At 44.3% G+C, this 18,339-nt stretch overlaps 1 protein-coding gene across 3 annotated transcripts in view; it reads right to left on the bottom strand.

Annotated features, from left to right (window-relative positions):
* XYLT1 (xylosyltransferase 1) overlaps positions 1–18,339 on the bottom strand; it is a 178,736-nt gene that overhangs the window by 40,058 nt on the left and 120,339 nt on the right. For all 3 annotated transcript variants that reach the window (XM_040079050.2, XM_040079051.2, XM_040079052.2), the window contains one exon: positions 1,212–1,292. In XM_040079050.2, the coding sequence (XP_039934984.1) occupies positions 1,212–1,292 (81 nt within the window). The remainder of the gene's footprint in view (positions 1–1,211; positions 1,293–18,339) is intronic.

The raw sequence follows: 18,339 nt of genomic DNA, 5'->3' as shown, positions 1-18,339 counted from the left end.
GACCAACTGCTTTTCCCTGACTCTTTCTCTCCTCTTTTCCACACTAACTCTGCTGTCGATCACTATTGCCAGCTGGAGCTGAGTCTGCCAATCACTCTGACACTCTGCATTTCCCAAACCAGGGACTCTCCTGTGAAAACTGTTGACTTGGCTTTAAATATGACTCCTCACAGGATTATTTTTTACTACCTGCTATAGAATTTGTGCATGCACAAGATGAATGCTCGTGAGGACTTAATTTAAACAGGAACATGACAGAATTGATAAATCTGGTGACGAGTAAGAACGGCCAAGAAGAGAGAGAGACTTGTGAGTTATTCTGCCTGCCTGCTATGCTGAACACGCGACTCAGCATGTCACATTCTCTGGGTACACTTGACATTTTACAGAATAAAGGGAGGACCTGGTGACCCAGGCAGAATAAAACAATATTTTTAGATGCAAAGCCACTGGGACCCAGCATATGGAGTTTCTGGAAGTGCAGCAGGACTGCTGTTATGGTACAAAACCAGAAAAAAAGAGAAACAGCAAAACTATGAATAGGAAAACAGGACCACTGCAGTCACACGGGAAACTTCCTTCATCTGCAGAGGTTGTTGAAGTCTTTGGAAGATGGTGTTTGGTCACTGCTGCTCCCTCAAACCACAATGACAAGTTTAAGAATTACTGATGACTGGTGGGAAACACAGCACATTCTCTTCTTTGGGAGATCTGTGCAGGGTAGAGGAAGATGAATTTTGATCCAAGGACCTCCAAACGTTAGAGGACTGTGCTAAGCTCCAGCCACCATCCTCACCCCTGCTCGCATTGCAGGCTGCTACAGGCTCCCACACCCGGGCTCTGCCCATGCCAGGTGTGCTGCAGAGCTCAGCTAACACAGGTCTTGCTCAGCAGCGTGCCTGGGGCCACCTGGGCAGTGCTGGTGTGTGGGGCAGTTGCCACGTGCTCACAAAACACTGACCTGTGCCAAGTCCACAGGGGATGCAGCAGCAGTCAGCTTAGTGCCCCTCTCCCCACAAAAGCGTCTCTGACTCTGAGAATGAGTCACTCTGGGCCAAGAAACAACAATCCTCAGAGAAGGATTTCCTCCTCACTCACTTCTCTTTCCTGGACTAGGGATTTCTTCAATCAGGTAATTCTGGAAAACCATCACCATACCATAAATTCTCAGTGCTCTGGTAAAAAAACAGGTGAGGAAAGGGTCAGCTCACCTTGCATTGTCCCTCCCATGTGACTTCAAGAAGTTCATATCACGGTATCTGGACAGGAACGCCACGAGCTGATCGTTTGTCCTGTGAGAGAAAGAAAAAGGGTGCACAAATTACTCTGTGAAAACCGCTGTGCCTAGAGCAATTTAGAGATTTATTGCTCTCATTTGGGGACCACTCTCAGATTCTGAAGGAGGTGGTTCGAAAAAAACCTTCCATCCTGCTGCTAAACTTCAATCACCCCCTCTGCTCAGGAAACCATACTTGGAAGGAAGCACAGGTTTATTACACCTTAGCAAATTTCTTATCAACCCTTGGCAGGTATTTTAAGCACTATAAGAGAGTAATGTATGAAGTAGTACTGCTCAACACTTTTTAAGTATGAAAATCCAGCTGCAAGATGACTGCATTGATAGTTCCATTTTACGTGCTTTGCTAGATATTTCCTAGGGAATTTGGTTCAGTATCTATTGGCATTTTATTTGTTTTCATTGTGAAATAGAGAACAGGCCAAGGTTGGAATGCATAAAGCAAGAGAATTTTGATGTCAAAAAGGCAATATAATCAACAGGAACAAAGGAATTTAGAAGGTTAATTCTGATTAGCATGACAGGCAATCTGACACCAGCATTTTCAAAATTTCAGCTGACATGTCCAGGAATGTATTTATGCTTGACAGCTTTTGTGGTCTGTTATTTCTTTAACAATGGAGCAAAAATGTTCTCTATTTATCTAGATCAGCATATTTAGGAAAACTGAATAAATCACATTAAAAAGATCTTAATCTCCTGAATTGCATTCAAACCCACAACCTTACGGATACAACACCATTCAAGCAATGGTCTGTAATGAAGTTGGTGGCAGAAAGACTCAAGATAAAAGCTGTCAATAGTACTGTATTTTTGAAAACATTTCATTATTATAAGCCACATAAAACCAAGTTAAACCTGAATGTGTTTAACTGTACAAAATGTGTTTAACTTCTGGGGTCAGGCTGCAACAACCTGGAAATGTTAACAGCCAAGTAAACTTAATAATCTCATTGATTTTATCTAGACCAAATGAATTATCTGTCAATCAGCCATCCTGCCAGACAGGGCCCTGAGACCCTCCTCCTTTACTCCCTCATGTGAGCTGCAATACCTCCCAGGGTCAGACTCTGCATCTCAATTTGGCAAACTCAGAAACTGCTTTCTGTATAGTAAGCTGTGCAGATTTCCACATTTGCTGCTCCAGTGACTCTCCATCTTACTGGGATGAATAGGCATTTAGTGAATTTACTTAGCAATGCTTCCACATGAAATGGTTTCAATGGCTGACATCTTCGGGTGAGTTTCTAGGCAAAAGCTGGCATGCAAAGATGATCTTTAGAAATATAATCAAGTTTGGAAGTGCTTGAGCTTTAATTTCCTTACAGGATAAAAATCAAATCAACCAAAGTAACAATCCACACCACTCAATAAAACATTATCCTTTCTAGATTGCTCACCAACCTGTATTTTGCTATTCAGCAGTACTCTACCAAGTGTATCAGGAGTTGGGGCTGCCATACAAATTTCTCATTGCTTCTCAGTTTTCAGGTAATTCTTATAAATGCCCAAATGATGCTTAGCTCTCAAAGTAATCAATAAATTGACATTTTCCCTCTTCTTGAAAACATCGGTGGTATCTTGGTCCTACTTTGAATATTTTTAATTTTTGTTTTACAGAGCTCATACCAAATTTTACTCCCTGTCCATTAATATGCTTCTTTTCACGTGTTGACAACATGGAACTAAAATATCATAGTTCCATTTGGTAAAAGTTTCTAGTTAATTGACATTTAGATTTATGCAGTCAACCAATTCTATGCTCAGCATGGCAGCACACTGAATTTCTATTAAGCTTCATTCAAAGTGCTCCTTCTGGCCCCAACATCATGAGGATGCTGCACATCACCTCTGACTCATTCCACCAGAAGACATTAAGAAGAAAATCAAAGGTATTGAACACTCCATCGATGTTAATGCATTTGTTAAAATCCTCCTCACCTTTCAGAAAACTCTGCCTTCAGGGGTAGATTTCCTAAACGCCTCTGGCACAGATTGCTGCCACACTTCTTCACACCGTCTCTGCCACGGCAGTGCCTCTGGCACCAGCTATTCCCAATGCCTCTGGCACTCCTTTGGACAAAGACTGGAGACATGGGCCACTTCTTCTCTAAGTAAGGCAATCAAAAGCTGAGATTTTCAGCTGAAGACATCAGTGGGAGCAACTGCAACTCCACACTGCCAAATTAAATTCTGCTGTAGCTCCACAAATTTCAGGGATAATTCACTGAGCATAGATTTGGCACAAAGTCTTTTACTAACTATCATGGTAAAACAGAAAGTAACAAGTGCAATACAGCCTCCCTAAGAAGGAAATAAAGTCATGGGGAGAGGGAGGGTAGTTCATGCTACTGATTAAAAACACACTAATGCTACATATCACATTGCTATCAGTTTCCCCAGTGTGTAACACAGCACGAACACAGATTGAGGAAAAAGCCCTTTTGCAGTTGGTGCCTGAGGCTGGGCCTAATGGATGCATCCACACAGCTCCCACTTCTATTTCCTTTTGCTATTAAACTCACTTGGAGGGCAAGGCACCAGGGAGAAGGATTAGTCAACTGGCTACCTGTATCATTAGCAGGGAGGAGGATGGTGTGAGTGTAGAGAGGCTGAGAGAAAATGGGCATTTTCAGGTGTGCAGCACACAGGGAGAAATGCAAAACTAATCCTCCAGTGAACTCCAAGAGTGGAGAAAGCTTGTGCGTGGGGGAGGGCTGCCACGAGAAGATGACAAGTGAAGAAGAGTGTTGGGAAACAAAGCACGTTTGAGTTCACTGAGGCAGATTTGGTGTTCAGCAAGGGCAGGTCTGCCAGCTGGGACGGGGGTGCCCATCTTCCCCAGAGCCTTGCTGAGGTCACCTCGGTAAGGTCCTACAGCTCTCCTCCTGCAGCAAAGGTGGACAGGGGTGGCAGGGGTGCAGGCCCACCTGCCTGCTAAGGTGCCACTCAGCAAAGCTCAGCCAAGCCCCTGTAGGGCTGGGCTCAAGGATGGCAGCATGCGGTGGGGCAGGCAGTGGGGCCCCAGAGGCTGCAGAAGTGACTCAACCCATGGCACTGCTCACCTGGGGATGTGGCTGAGCCCCTGGGCTGGGACTCTGCTTGGGGTTAGGTCAAGATTAGAGTTACAGGTCTAAGGGAGAGGAAAAGGTGAGTCCTATATCCAGAAGGAATTTCAGAAGATATTGCCAAAGCAAAGTCTGCTATCAGTGTTCCCTCAAGAGCAGCCCCTGGCCTTGGGCTGGGGTGTCCCAGGGTGTGAGCAGGCAAACTCAGTAAGCACTCACTGAGCATGGCAATAATTTCAGAATACGGCCCATACACTGAGGACTGGAATGACAAACTGGGAGAGGAACAGTGACTTTGTGTCTGCACTGCCTGAACACGCTGGAGGTCTGTGCAGGGAGCGGTGCGAGCGAGTCCCTGCACACACAGAGCCACGGCCGGACACTGCGGACAGCAAGAGGCAGCGCTGGTCTTGATGCCTCTAAGCAAACCCTCCAACCCTAGTGACTAATTCACACAAAGAGCAGAGATGCCCTCGGTCTGCAGCTGTGAAAACAGATTAGGAAAGCCTCTGGAGAATATGAGAAAAGGAAAATAAGAGATTGTTACTTCTGGAAGATAGTGATGGCAAATAAAAAGGTTCTGATTCAGCAAGGTACTTTAATACATGGGCAACTTGAAGGATGCAGGGAACAGCAGCCATTTCAATAGGACTATTAATATGTCAAAACCTATACAGGTTAATAACAATTTGGCTAAGTTAGATCAAATATTCAGAAGCTTTTGGCAGCACACAGGTATGGAAACAAAACGTTTTGATCCTGTGTAGGAATTGGATGAAGGAAAGAGAACTGCTCTGAGTTTATTAATTATTCAGCTTGATTAACTTAAGGCTATCTAATGACAAGTCTGCTGGCTGCTTCAGAGGAGGAGTTAGTGCAGGGAGGGGAGCCTTGCCATGGTGATCTGTGGTGGCAGCAAACACAGCAGTAGTTCTGTCTGGTGTGGGGTGCTGGAGAGACAGGCAAGGATTACAAAAGCAGCTGAACAGGCAAAAAAAGAAACACAAAGGCAAAAGTGTTTGGGAGAATAGGGCAAGGAGGCTAATGTGGTTTGAAGCAGCAATGAAGGGCCTCTGAAGCAGGGATGATGAAGGCAAACATACAGTCAGAAGCAAAAAGTCAAAACTGTTAGAAGTTCTCCCCGCCCAAAGCTTTGGTATTTCCACCCGTACCCACCTGACTCATCCCCACAGTTTCCTTTCCCAGGACTCCTGTGACTGTGTGAAGGCACAGCCCCACAGAACCCAGACCTACAGCAACCCCAGCAGATCTTTGCCAAGATCACTAGAAGGAAAAGACTGCAGAGACAAAACCTGGAATTATGGGGCAAACTAACCTATTCAGAGTTAAGCATGATATTAATGCTTAATATGGTTAAACATGCAGATGTGCACACAAGAGCCTCAAAGTGGAAGAACTGAATGCCTTAAATTCTGCTACCTTCTTTTCAATAAATTCTTACAATGATACTTAAGCTCACCGACTCCAGTAAGTTATGAATTTCATATTCATGAACCCTGTGTTGTAGAGTATTAGGGCATGCCATCACTACCAAGCCCCTGTGGCAGGAGAGTTCCTCCAGGAGAGTTCCTTCCCTGGTTATTCCTAAGCCCGGGCTATCACTCTCCCTCTTGCACAGGGAGTGCCTGTGCTCTGCCTGGCTCCCCAGGTTCTGCAGCTGCCTGACAGTCCTGCAGGGGCACAGAGGAGCTGGGGAGGAAGGAGAGCAGCCCAGGAGACAGGGAAGGGTTTTTGCCAATTGCTGCACACACCTGCACAGCATCCAGCACACTCTGAAAGCACTCGAGGCATTTCCCTCTCCAGAAAGGGATCCTGACTTGTTCTGGTCCCTCCACTTTGGCATGCATGTGGGCACGGCATGTAACCCTACAAAAGGAAGCAACAGACAAATGATCCAACAGAAGAAAGCCAAAAGCTACAAAACCTCTTCCTGGAACACCTGTAGCAAGATGACCAACCATGCAAATGCAGCATGAGAAGAATGCAGGAAAAAGTTTGCAGGGCTCAGCTTTCAGACCCTGGATAGGCAGCATGACCCTTTCATTGGTGCTCCCAAGTCCTTCTTCCTCTCCAAAGCCAAATTAGTGCAAGGGAGGCTCAGTGGGGCCTGACTCAGGCTGAAGTAAGAAAAAAAAACCCCAACAAGTCTGCCATCTAAAAATGCAAAGAAAGGGGAAGGCTATATTTAGCCTTTGCTATCCACCACAGAACAAGGACGAGCACGGCAGGCTTTTCTCAGTAAAGCTGATTCCTATAACAACAGCCACTCATAAAACAAACCATAAAAATGAGAACAGCAGATACAATTTCAGAGGCCAACTGCATGAGAAAGGCTCTGGGTGACAGTTAATACCTCTGCTTTTACAACAGTGTTGTCTTAAATGGCTTGTTTTGTCTTTCAAGTCAGGTTTAACGGAGGAACAAGATAATGGAAGAAAACTATTGCCTCAGCAGCTCAGCTCGCTGGAGTACTTGGGAGATCAGAGCTGTGCTCCAGCACCAGCGCTGCCACCAGGGCTGGGAATTCACACCTGTGTGTTTCCATGTCAGCCTTCTGCACTTGCATGCTGCAAGCACCGATCACTCATCGCAGGGGATGCAGCGACTCTCCCGCCAGTGCTGTGTGATGCTCAAGGCATTCTATTAGCAACACAGTCATCTGGGCTGCGCTTTCAATTACTGCTTCCCATTCAACCATTGTCTGCTTCCTATGGAAAAGAAAGGAACTCACATAGTCAAGAAAGAGTGGAAGTCTTTTTTAGATGTCACACTGCTGAATAAACCTCTTCCTAGTGAGAGTACATAAATGCCTGGGTACAAAGGAGATCTGCTGAGAGAAAATAGAATATACTCCATCGTTTGCTTCCTGAGCCACTCCACAACCTATTTTCTATAAATTCAAGGCTTCAGATGGCATTTATAAAATAAATAAATAAGCCCACTGCTGAGAAGCGGCAGCACATGCTTAAATGAAAATCCTAAAGAGACCACATAAGAGAATTCCACCAAGGATTAATGAACAAATGTGATTAAAACTATCTACAGTTCTGGACTGCTGCCAAAACGCTGCCAGCGGTATTTGATATGTAAATGCTTAAAACATTTGCTGTGTGTACTGCCGTTGATGCAAAGCCTCTATAGAGAGTTTCTCCATCTAATTAGAGATATTGGTTTAGCAAACTTTGGAGTCTATAAAACCCTCAATGTCTCATTATTCTTTTAAAATAGAATATTCATTTGTTTGGAATGTTTTCCAGCTATATCCCATGAAACCCTGAAAGGCCCTTGGCTAATGAAAAACTCCAGCCCTATATCAGCTGATAAACCCTGCAGCTTTTATGATAATAAAATTCTCACCGCATGCACTCATTAAAACTTTGTAACGTTGCTTTTGACTTTCTTTAAATATTCACTGGGAAAAAAAGTAAATTACTCAATTTCCAATTATTTTATAGCACAATTTCAACACAAGCATTTTAAATCTCCAGGACCTTTATCAAATACACCATACAATGGTGCAATCACTGTGTCTCTGATCTGGTGAAGTCCTGAACAGTAAGTGCTGAACTGTAGCACACTTGGAGCTCTCCCAAAATGATGCAACTTTCACACTGTATTGTCATAAATTACTTTATGGGTCAGGGCCCATATGTCCACGTGTCCAGAAGCAGAATATGCAAGGATTACAAACAAGGTCAAGAGCTGAGAGCTGTCCTTAAACTCATATTTAGTCTCTTAGGTGCACAAGTACATTGATTAAGGAGACTTTTCCAGGGAGGCCAATCCAGTTATAACTCAGATTGTCAATCTCCACCACAGGCACGTCACCAACTCACCAATGTTTTGAGATTTAACTCACTGGTGTTTATGAAACATTTTCACTAAATCCCCTCAGTCCCAGGAGTACTCTGAATTGCTCCTAAGAATTAATTCATCTGTGACAATGACATTTTCTCAGCATCCCTGCTGCTGCAGTAAAAAGTAAATAAGAAAAACACTACCCTGTAATACCATGTCACATGCAGCTCTTTTTCTCTGATGTTAAAGGCGCTGTAAGTTGCAAGTTACTATATTTTAGAGTAGAACTATGAAATACATTAAGGTAGTTTTCCTTTCATAAATCTAATTGCACGCAATTGCTAAGTCGAGATTATTTGTATGCTTAACAACAACAAATGCACTGAAAAATACTTGAATAACAAAAGCTTCTGAAGCACCTTCCAAATGTGCAACTGCGTAAGACCTGGTACACACGAAAATAATCAAAGAAAATTTGCTACGTGCAGGATGACTTATTCCCCAAATAACCTGGTATTGATGCATGCAGCTCAGAGGTATTTTGCTAAAAAGGAAGGAAATTTTCACTCTTGATTTGTTAAACAACTTTCTACTTAAGTTTATGAATCAGCAGCATATCACCACCATTACTTATTTTTATCATCTTGCTAGCCCAGAATTTGAGTGCCTGACAGATAGCCTTTGCTAGAAAGGCCTAAAAATGCTTATTTCAAATAAATATTTTTAAGTAAAGGCAGGGACGTGTGTCTAACTTAGATAAGGGCTAGAAAACTTGTTAAAGGTATATACTGGAGTAAAGCAAAATTCCTCTCCCACAAAATCCACAAGAGATGTCAGTTGAAATGCATGAAAAAAATGCCCATTTTTATCAGTGCTGGCAAAAACTGTTCATCAAGCCTTGCTGGCATTCCCATTATTTGTATTTGGAAATTAAAATAATGCAGATCAGTGCTGAGAAAATACAGCAATGTGGGGTTTAGACTCTTCAGCTTACACTCTGATCTAAAATGCTTAGCATTCACAGAATCACATGATTACTCAGCATTATGTCAGCTCCAAACATAGAATCACAGAAATGCTTAATTTGAAAAAGACCTTTAAGATCATCAAATCCAGCACTGCCAAGCCCATCACTAAACCACATCCCCCAGTGCCACTCTCCCAAACCGAGGTGCCAGCCTTGAGTAAGCAGATTTCCTTTTGGTAGTGGTGAAATCAAGCAGAGGTTTCTGTTCAGGGGCTTGTGAAAGCGATTTAAGAAAGAGAACTGCCACATCTGCCTGGTGCCCTCTTCAGCGTGTCTGCCGGGAGTACAAATCTACAAAGTGTAAAAAAAAGAGGCTAACACACCATCTCCAGTTTTAATAGCTCCCAGGTAGGATCAGTGGTTAAATACTATCACCCCTGCTCGGGGTTCACAGGCGTGCAAAGGATGAGCCACAGTGTGCTTGGGGTCTCTTCTGCAGACAGGATGCAACATCCCCCAGCACTAGAGAGGAAGGTGCCTCACTCTGGCCCGTGAAGGGGCACAGGTGCTGCTCTGGAGCCAGGCCAGGATCCCTGGCAGCAGCAGCTCAGCCCAGCTCTGCTCTCCCCTGAGCAGCACCAGCAGTGATTGCTCTTGTCCGTATTTCCTCTCCATGCCACACGGCAGAGTTGCAGAAGACAAGCCAACAACAGTCACCGCTCCGGTTCAAGCTGAATTCTTCCCAAATTAATGCTACAATGGAGGAGAAGCAGCAGCACAGCAGGGGCAGGTGAGCCTGCCCACACCGGGAAGAACTTCTGGGAAACTTGTCACATGCAGGCAGATGGGTTCACACAAAGCACAGTGAGGACAATGTTCCCCTTAGTCACTTTAGCTGACCTTCCACTAATAGCTGCCACTGCCACTTCAGTCAGCAACCTTCCAAGGTAGCTGTGCTCAGGAGAAATGGAAAGAATTGTGATTTTTGTGGTAAAAATGCACCAAGTTGGCATATGACATCAGCAAGTCCAAATGCAAATGTTTTTAACCTTTTTCTATTAAGAGTGTAAGGACTGATGGAATGCAGAGTGTGGAACTAATGAACACACCTATCTGCTGACAAGTTGGCACAGAAAGGCTGTTTTAATATCCCGCTGTCAAAGGTCTATCACATTTTTCATTTCCATCAATAAGGAAGGTGAGTGTTGATGTAAATGATCATTTTGATGGACAGTGAGCAGGAAGCAGCCGTGCACCTGAAGAGGTTACCTACGCAGCTTCAAGCCACGCTGCTATTTACATTGAGACATGTGTCTAAAGAGGATTCATGCCCAGAATGTCTAAATTTAATGAGGTTATTTACTTAGTTTTAATCCTGTAAGGAAAAAAAAACAAATCTCTCTTTTCAGCATACCTCTATTTTAAAACTTTTATGACAATAAGGGCTTTCTCTCACTAGAAAAAAACCTGTGGAGTGACAGAAACATTGGTAAATGCACCTCCTGCCCAAAGTGCATCTTTGGAGAAAGCAGTACACAAATTACCCACATTCTGTTCCTTAAAATATTTTGAGTACCTACAAAAGTGAGTCAATTTCCCTCTTGCCAAGTCCTTTAATCAATGAGAAAAAGACTTTTTTTCTATTCTCTTTCCTACTGATAAAGCACTGTGCAAAGGACTTTATCCTGTTTTCACATCTGTAATGCTCCAGAATCAGTGCAGTGCACTCAGTTTATGCTTGTGTAAGCCAGAGCATAAACCCAGCTCTGTGTTCCTGGAATAGGCTATGGGAAATCATAACAAAGGTTTTGTGGTGTTTCCCAGTTTAGAGGCTGTGAAAATGTATTGCTCCACGTGTGACAGCATGCTAATAGATGAAAATCAGCACTGTCCACTCTCAGAACTGCCCTGTCTTTCCTTGCCTTGTCTCATGGCAGGGAATTCTCCACAGGAATATTTCCCAAGCAACCACTTCTTTCCATAAGGCCCCATCCACTGTGGCACAGTGGCAGCAAATGTAACTCCTGTCAATTACTACATGACTTCTAAGGCTGCTGGAAAGTATTTGTCAAGATAATTTGCTTCTCACAAAGTTGCCTTTACCTGATTCCATTTCTAATCACTGCCTCATTGCAGGGATCAGTATAGAGAATTCCCACAGGTAACTGCCACGAACTCTGGATGGACCATGGTCCTGGGAATGCCAGAATATCACTTGTGAGGATGCAGCAGTACCAGGAGTTAGGACAGACAGTATTACCCTATCTCACAAAAACATCTGAGCCCACTTAGTATCTGCTGAAAAGTATCTGAAAAAAGAGAGTACTGAAATACTTGACTAACCAGCTGCTAATACCCAAGGATATTTAATTATTAAAACTAAACATGATATAATTTTAGCTTTATAAAAGCACTGGGATTTTATTTAGTACAGAATGATGCTCACCGCTTTGTGCTTTTCCAGTGTTTGTCTGCTGCTCCATATTCATGTAGAACCTCATCTGCCTACACGATACATCCCATTTTGATGAAAACAATAATCACTGATTAAATAAGCAAGTGGAGTGAGCTTCAGAAATGATCAAGTTCATTACTCAAATTAGTGAGACTTTGTATAAAAAGAAAAAAATCTAGATATTGGGCTGAATAGGAGCTTTTTGTTTGTTTATACCGTGCATATTTTACATTGCATAATTTATATTCAGCATTTTTTTTTCACCATCTCTAAAATTAAATTATCAAGAGTTTTGTGCAAAAAGAGAAATTAAAATTAAATATGAGCACAGATTTAAAGCCACCATTCACTTCATCCAATTCACACATTCCCACGTGCATCTGAAATTTTACTTGTACCAGTCAATAGCAAAAATGATTTGCTAATTGTTGAAAAATGGTTTGATAGTTGTTGAGCAATTATAATTAAAACTGCTCAGTTTCTTCCAAGAAAGTGGAAAGAAAGAAACCTCCTTCACCCTGCTTCTCATCACAGAGCTCTGCCTGGTGGGGTCTGTCAGTCCAGGGTGCAGTCCTGCTGTCCTGCCACAGCACAGACCCTCCGGCGTCCCCCTGGGCCAGTTCCATGCCAGGGATGGATTTATCAGCAGATCCAACTCGGATTTAAAGTCCATCATTGTGATCTGTGTGTTCCTCCACCAGCTGCAAGAGTCTTGCAGCTTAAGACTCACGAGAAATCATTGCTTTTTTGGATGGGGTTGTTAGGGGGCCACTTCCCCAGCTTTAATGTTAAATTTTGGTAATCTCTCAGTTTCTGAAACATAACTTGCTCTCTGACTGTACTGCTGGCGATTCCCCCCGACACCCCACCCTCACCCAGCAGTGACACCAGGAAAGCAGAGCCATTCCACCCTACCCTGCCCAGGATGCTCTCAAAGGCAGCATGTGCCCACAGACACCAAGGAGAGGTCCTGCAGGACTCTGAACACCCTCCCTGCCCTCTCCCTGCCACAGCCCGTCCCAGCAGGGGAAGGCACAAGAGCCATGGCCCCGAACGGTGCGGGGCAGCATCCTCTCCAAAGCTCACAGACACTCCCTGCTGCCACAGCAGCCACCCCATTGCATGTCAATAACGAAGCACAAAGTGCTCATGCTAAGCTTGGAGGCAGCAGGGAGCTGAGACCACCCTCCTCTTGCTGGGAAAGGGAGCAGAAAAGCCCCTTCTAAAGGGGCACAAGGTATAAAACTCAGCACTTCTGGGTCATGCCATCTCCCTGTTTAATTTACAGTGTAAGCCTGGGCAAGAACTGGCCAGCTCTGTGTGACATTGCCCTGAGAGCAGGTGGTTCCTCTAATGCAGTGAAAAAGATGGACCTGGGTAAAGAAACTTTTTTCCCCCCTCTCATCTTTCTGAGGAAAACAGCAGAAAATACACACTCCTCCAGTGAGCAGCTTCAATCTCCTGACTGGAGTTATGCCAAGGGAAGAGTGCTGGGACTCCACCAGCACAAGGTTCCTGTGGTGCTCTCTGTGCCAGGGATGCAGCCCAGGGCTCTTCATCTGCTGCTGAGGCACTTCCACAAACTCCACTAAAAGTAAAGTGAATTATTAGAAACCAGGCCCTTCCTGAAGCTCCTCCTGGGCCTGCCACTCCCTTTGGTCCCTGAGCTGCTGATTCAACCTGTCGGAGTGCATCAATTCAAAGGAGCAGAAGGCAAAACAGGGAAAACGGGGTCAGGCTAATGGGATTTAACATTAATTCTGCACCAACCCTGAAAAAATGGAAGAACAGGGCCTGGGGGGTGAAAGGGATAATGAACTGAGAGCTGATGGAAGGAAACTTAATTGGTATTAACAACAAAAGGTCACATTTTGTTACCTTTATTTGGGTTGAGCAACGATCTTATTTTGACAATTTGTGCCACCTGATGCCTTGCCCTACTCTTGGTTGGGACTGTTTTGGAGTAAGTCAGTGAGGACTACAGAGCTGGGCCATGAGGCACAAACAGTGGCAGAGAGGATGCTTGCAATGGGAACACACAGATCCACTAACTGGTGTAACTGGGGCTGCTGAGAAAACAACGGGCAGGGTGGGAGGCTGTGTCCCTGCTCACTGCTGTGCCAAATGAGCTGCAACCAATACAGTCTTATTCCATCAGAAGAGAACCAGGGGTGCATTTCAACTCAAGAAAAGACTCTAGAAAAGGCATGTGAGCTTAAGTGAGGCTGTGTGTCGGCAGTGATCTCCTGGCACTGCCAAGGGGACAGGCTGTGACACAGAGCCACTTCCTGGCTGTCTCTCCTCTCCTGGGCTGCAGTGGTTCACGAATGATTCTCCAGGTACTTTGTGATGATACCCAGCACAGGTATCTCTTGACACACCACATGTACCTGTTTCCCACAGAGAAGAAAGATCAGGGTGTTTTAGCCTTCAGCTGTAGCTGAGCAGCTGCTACCTGCAGCATGACTTGAGCCCCATGGGAACAGCTTCAGTGCCCACACAATAGCAGCTATACAAAGGTTTAGCAGTGACATCGACCCTCACAGAGCAAGCAGAGCCATGGTCCCTGCAAGCCCTTGCCATGGAAATCATCTGGAAGCCACCTTGCACCTGACTGGCACAGTGCATCCCATTATATAAATACAATGATCTGAGCCTCTGCCAAAACAGCTGAGCCTGCCCCAATTAAAGCCATAAGGTGACACAAATAAGCACTTTGGATTTATACACCTTTTAGCCTTCAGCTGTCCCAAGAATGCACTGTTGCAAGATTACCTGCTAGAAGTGACTTTGGGGCAGCAAACTTTTAAACCAAGATCAGCTCTGCATTCAGAAAAGACTTGGCCCCAAACCAGTTCCTAATGTGGCAAAGAGTGCAATTATCCTGATGAAAGCTTAGGGATGCTTGTGCCTACAGCTGGTTCATCAAGTAATGCTGGAGGATGGATATAATTAAACTGCGTGCAGCAGAATGGAATGTGCTACAATGAAGAATTTAGGGCCTCATCCCCTCCCCTCAGCCTGGAATTACAGAAGAGCCACCACAAACAGTCACAGGCATTATGCTATTTATACAGAGAGATTCAGAGGTATCATACAATGTTCTGCACAGGCTGAGCAGAAAGGAAATGTTCCACTGTAATAAGGTGCAACTGTAAAAGCCAGCTAGTCCCTAATTCCACCTGGGATTGCACAGCAAAATGTAGCTCTGGGATTTCTGCACTACCAGGTCAAAGCTTCCACAGTATCTCAAGATAGAAAGGTTTTGACCAGTTAGAACTAGACAAGACTATAAAGAAAAATAAGAAGAAGCTTTAGAAAAAGAGACACATTCTGCAGCACATCCCTGAAGATGAAGAGCACCACAGACAGAGGTGTCCTACTCTCTTGTGAACCACCCAAGCTCGGCAGCACTGGAGAGGCTCACAGATCCTGCACTTGTTCTACAGAGCTGCGAGAGCTGAAAAATCTTGAGCATCAAATACCATTCAACTCCCATACTTTTAGCCCTATTTTCAAGGAAAGAAATTTATTCATCTCTCCGTCTCCTTCCTATTTCTATATCACCACTGAAAGACTGAATCAGAACAACATTTTGGCTCACCCTTTAATGGTCTTTTGATTCACAACCATTTAAGAGTGACTTGGGAAAGGTATAACAGCACATGTTGTATTATCCTCACTTTGAACTGCCACCAGATATTATTTTGCAGATGTTTTATTGTAAGTGGCATCCTGAAAACTAAACAAAAGAGTGTCTTAATGGCAATTTCAGCAGGTTTTTAATTTCCTGAGAGAATTCAGCGGGCCCACGAAAGGAGAGCACATTCAAAATGCAGTAATAGGAATGTTTCCCTCTTTCAAGCACTTTTTAGCTTTTGGAATTTGATAACGATTTCACTGAACTTTCTAAAATAAAATAAACAACAAAACTCAACTGAGTTGAAGAAATATTAAAGCTTTTGCTCACAAACCCCAGGTAAACACCACAAGGACCTGTTTCTCTGCAGCTTCTTACCCAACTCAGACTTAACCCAAAGTCAAAGTCCCTTGGAACAAAGCTGTGGGAGAGCACACGAGAGAGAAAGTCACACCTGTGATTTCCCTGATGATGAACATCCCACTGCAGCTCAAACTCCACTGCAGCTTCTTGCCCAGGACCACAGTGAGCAGCTAAATACCACGGGAAGGGCTTGCCAGTACGAGGCAGCTCGCGGGGAATTTTCCTAACCACGGCCGCAAAGTACAAAAGCCATTCTGCACAAAGGACTCTTTTCTTGGCTTGGTAACCCCACACTATTTGTCCACAAAGACAAGCTGTAAGTGAAAAACAGGTTTTGTAAATATCCCTGAAGCTGTGAAGGAGAAATACGGAGCTGGCCAGGTCCCTCATGCTGCTCATTGCCTTCCCCTGCCCCAACACACCAGCTACCCTCACAAAAACACTGTTCTAGGCATTACTGTAGCACCCTGATGACAAAAGATAGAACTGTAGCCTAGGAAATTATGGTTATCACAACATTTGTGCTGTTATTGTTTATAGACCAGGCTGAATGGCAAATGAATCCAGGACAGACTCACAGTTAACTCTTTTTTAGGAGACAGACTTTTTTCTCAGTCACAAATAAGCAAAACATAAATTACATCCAGAAAGCAAATGGCAAACAGATGAAAACTCTTTGGCTCTCTGCTTGAGGACCTCCCTGTGAGCAGCCCCAGAGCCAAGGCAGAAGAGAAGGGGCCACCAGCCAGGAGCCCAACATGGGCTCAGAGGCTGCAGTGCCCATCAAACTGCAAGTCTGGCATCTGGGGCTCTGCTGTGCCACGAGGATCCCCCAGGGGCCCGGACACTGGCTCAGATGCCTCAGTTCTCATGGGAAGAGATAAAGGGCTCCATGTTCAGCACTGTAATCAACAGGGTAAGATGCTCCAAGTACAAGAGCACTTTGAGTATAAATCTTATTCTAAACCTGTGCCTTACTGATGTATCTTTAATCTCATGCACAGTAAAGGTGCCTGCACAGCCAGTTCCAGCTTGGGGTGCATTTATTTCTGTTGCCAGTCTGAGGCTATGGAGCACATCTCAGAACTACTAAATATCCAAAGGAGTTATTATGAGCTGCAGATGTCAGTTCCCCAAAGCAAAAGCTGCTTTATATCCTTAAATGCGGGAGGGGAGGGTGGATGGAATAACCTCAGCTGCTGTGCCTGCACAGACAAAGGGTGGGCCTCCCATCACTAACATTTGCCAGCTTGAAGAAAACATTACGTTAACATCAGAGGTAAATAAATGTTTTAAGCCGCAATAATTTCCACATTTTACCCCACCCTTTAGTGACCATGCAGAAAACCACTGCTTTGCCAACCACTGACAATTTAACGGTAAAACAGAGAAGTGGAAGAACGAATCCAAAAGCTAACTTTCAAAATATATATAAATCTCAAGCAAATGTGTTGGCAAAGTGAAGAAAAAGGAGGAGAAAAGGTTATTTGAGGGATTAAAGAAAGAAGCAAATCTGAAATTCTCAGAGAATGCAGATTCAAGAAAAACACTGATAAAGTTCCTTTTGGACAGGAAAAAAGGTTCCCTGGGAAGCATTAAGAGTGGATTGACATCTGGCTTGCCAGATAAAGGTATTCTGAGCAAACAAACCCACATACAATGTCAGTGACAATCCTGAGATAAAAACCTCAGGTGCTGGCATCTTAACAGATGTTCTAATGCAAAAGCTACCTGTGCTGTACTCCCCTCTCAGTGTAGGGAGACGACTGAGCAGTGCTCCAGCCTAGGATAACATTCCAAAGGGCACTTTAAAGAACACTGCCTAGTGCCTGGTACGCTACTCTGGCGGCAAGGGCTGCTTTTCAGATCAGCACTGCAACACTTCATATGGGTGTAAGGTCAAACTCAGCTCTAGAAAGTCAGTATCCTTTACCCAGCCCTTCATCTCTGGCGCCAATTTATGTAGCACCAGGAAGGAGCTATTTCTAGAGAACAGCTCTGAAGTCTGAATCTCAGTGAGACATAGAACTGTTACATTAAGTCAAGTCAAATTGATGAGAAGTGAGACAGAGAGAAGGTGGAACTGCCTTTAGAGCCAATGGCATTACCTTATTTGCCATTACACAGCCCTCCTCAGCCCTGCTGGCTTTGGGATTTCTAAGTTCACAGCCATCAAGAGGGCACAACTGGGTCTCAGACACTTCTCCCAAAGCTAGAGTGCTGTGTGTGAAAGTTAACTGCTTTGTTTCAGTCCTAAGAGATCTTCCTGTATTTCCAATATCACATTTCAAGCCTGAATGTTGCAAAAGCGGAGATGTTTTGAAGAGCAGCTGGGGAGCTCCAGTCTGGTGTACCCACTCCATGTAAACTGTATTCTCTTTTTTCCTCCCTGTAACTTGCTCCAAAGGTTGTGTCCTTTGGTCACAGGTGAAACTGGGGCAGGTCATGGTGAATTTGACAGAACAGAAATCATCCCTGATGCAGTTTCTATAGAATGGTGGTCACCCATGCTTTGCAGGGGATGAAAGTGAGCCACTGGCAGAAATAAAGATATGATCTCCCAGATAGTTCTAGCACCTGAAAAATAACTTGATAAAGTGCTGAAGCATTTTTCCCAAAGGCTGAAACTCTTTCTAAAATCTGTTGGTCGTAATTATTTTCACCTACTACAAGAACGAAAACCTGAAGACTTCCTCCCTGTGCTCCCACCTTTTCACTCTTGGCAAATAC

The sequence above is a fragment of the Hirundo rustica genome, chromosome 15 (assembly GCF_015227805.2).
Source record: "Hirundo rustica isolate bHirRus1 chromosome 15, bHirRus1.pri.v3, whole genome shotgun sequence".
NCBI classification, from domain to species: Eukaryota; Metazoa; Chordata; class Aves; order Passeriformes; family Hirundinidae; genus Hirundo; species Hirundo rustica.
Note: the sequence above shows the minus strand (reverse complement) of the source record. Positions and strands in the feature narration are given on the sequence as shown.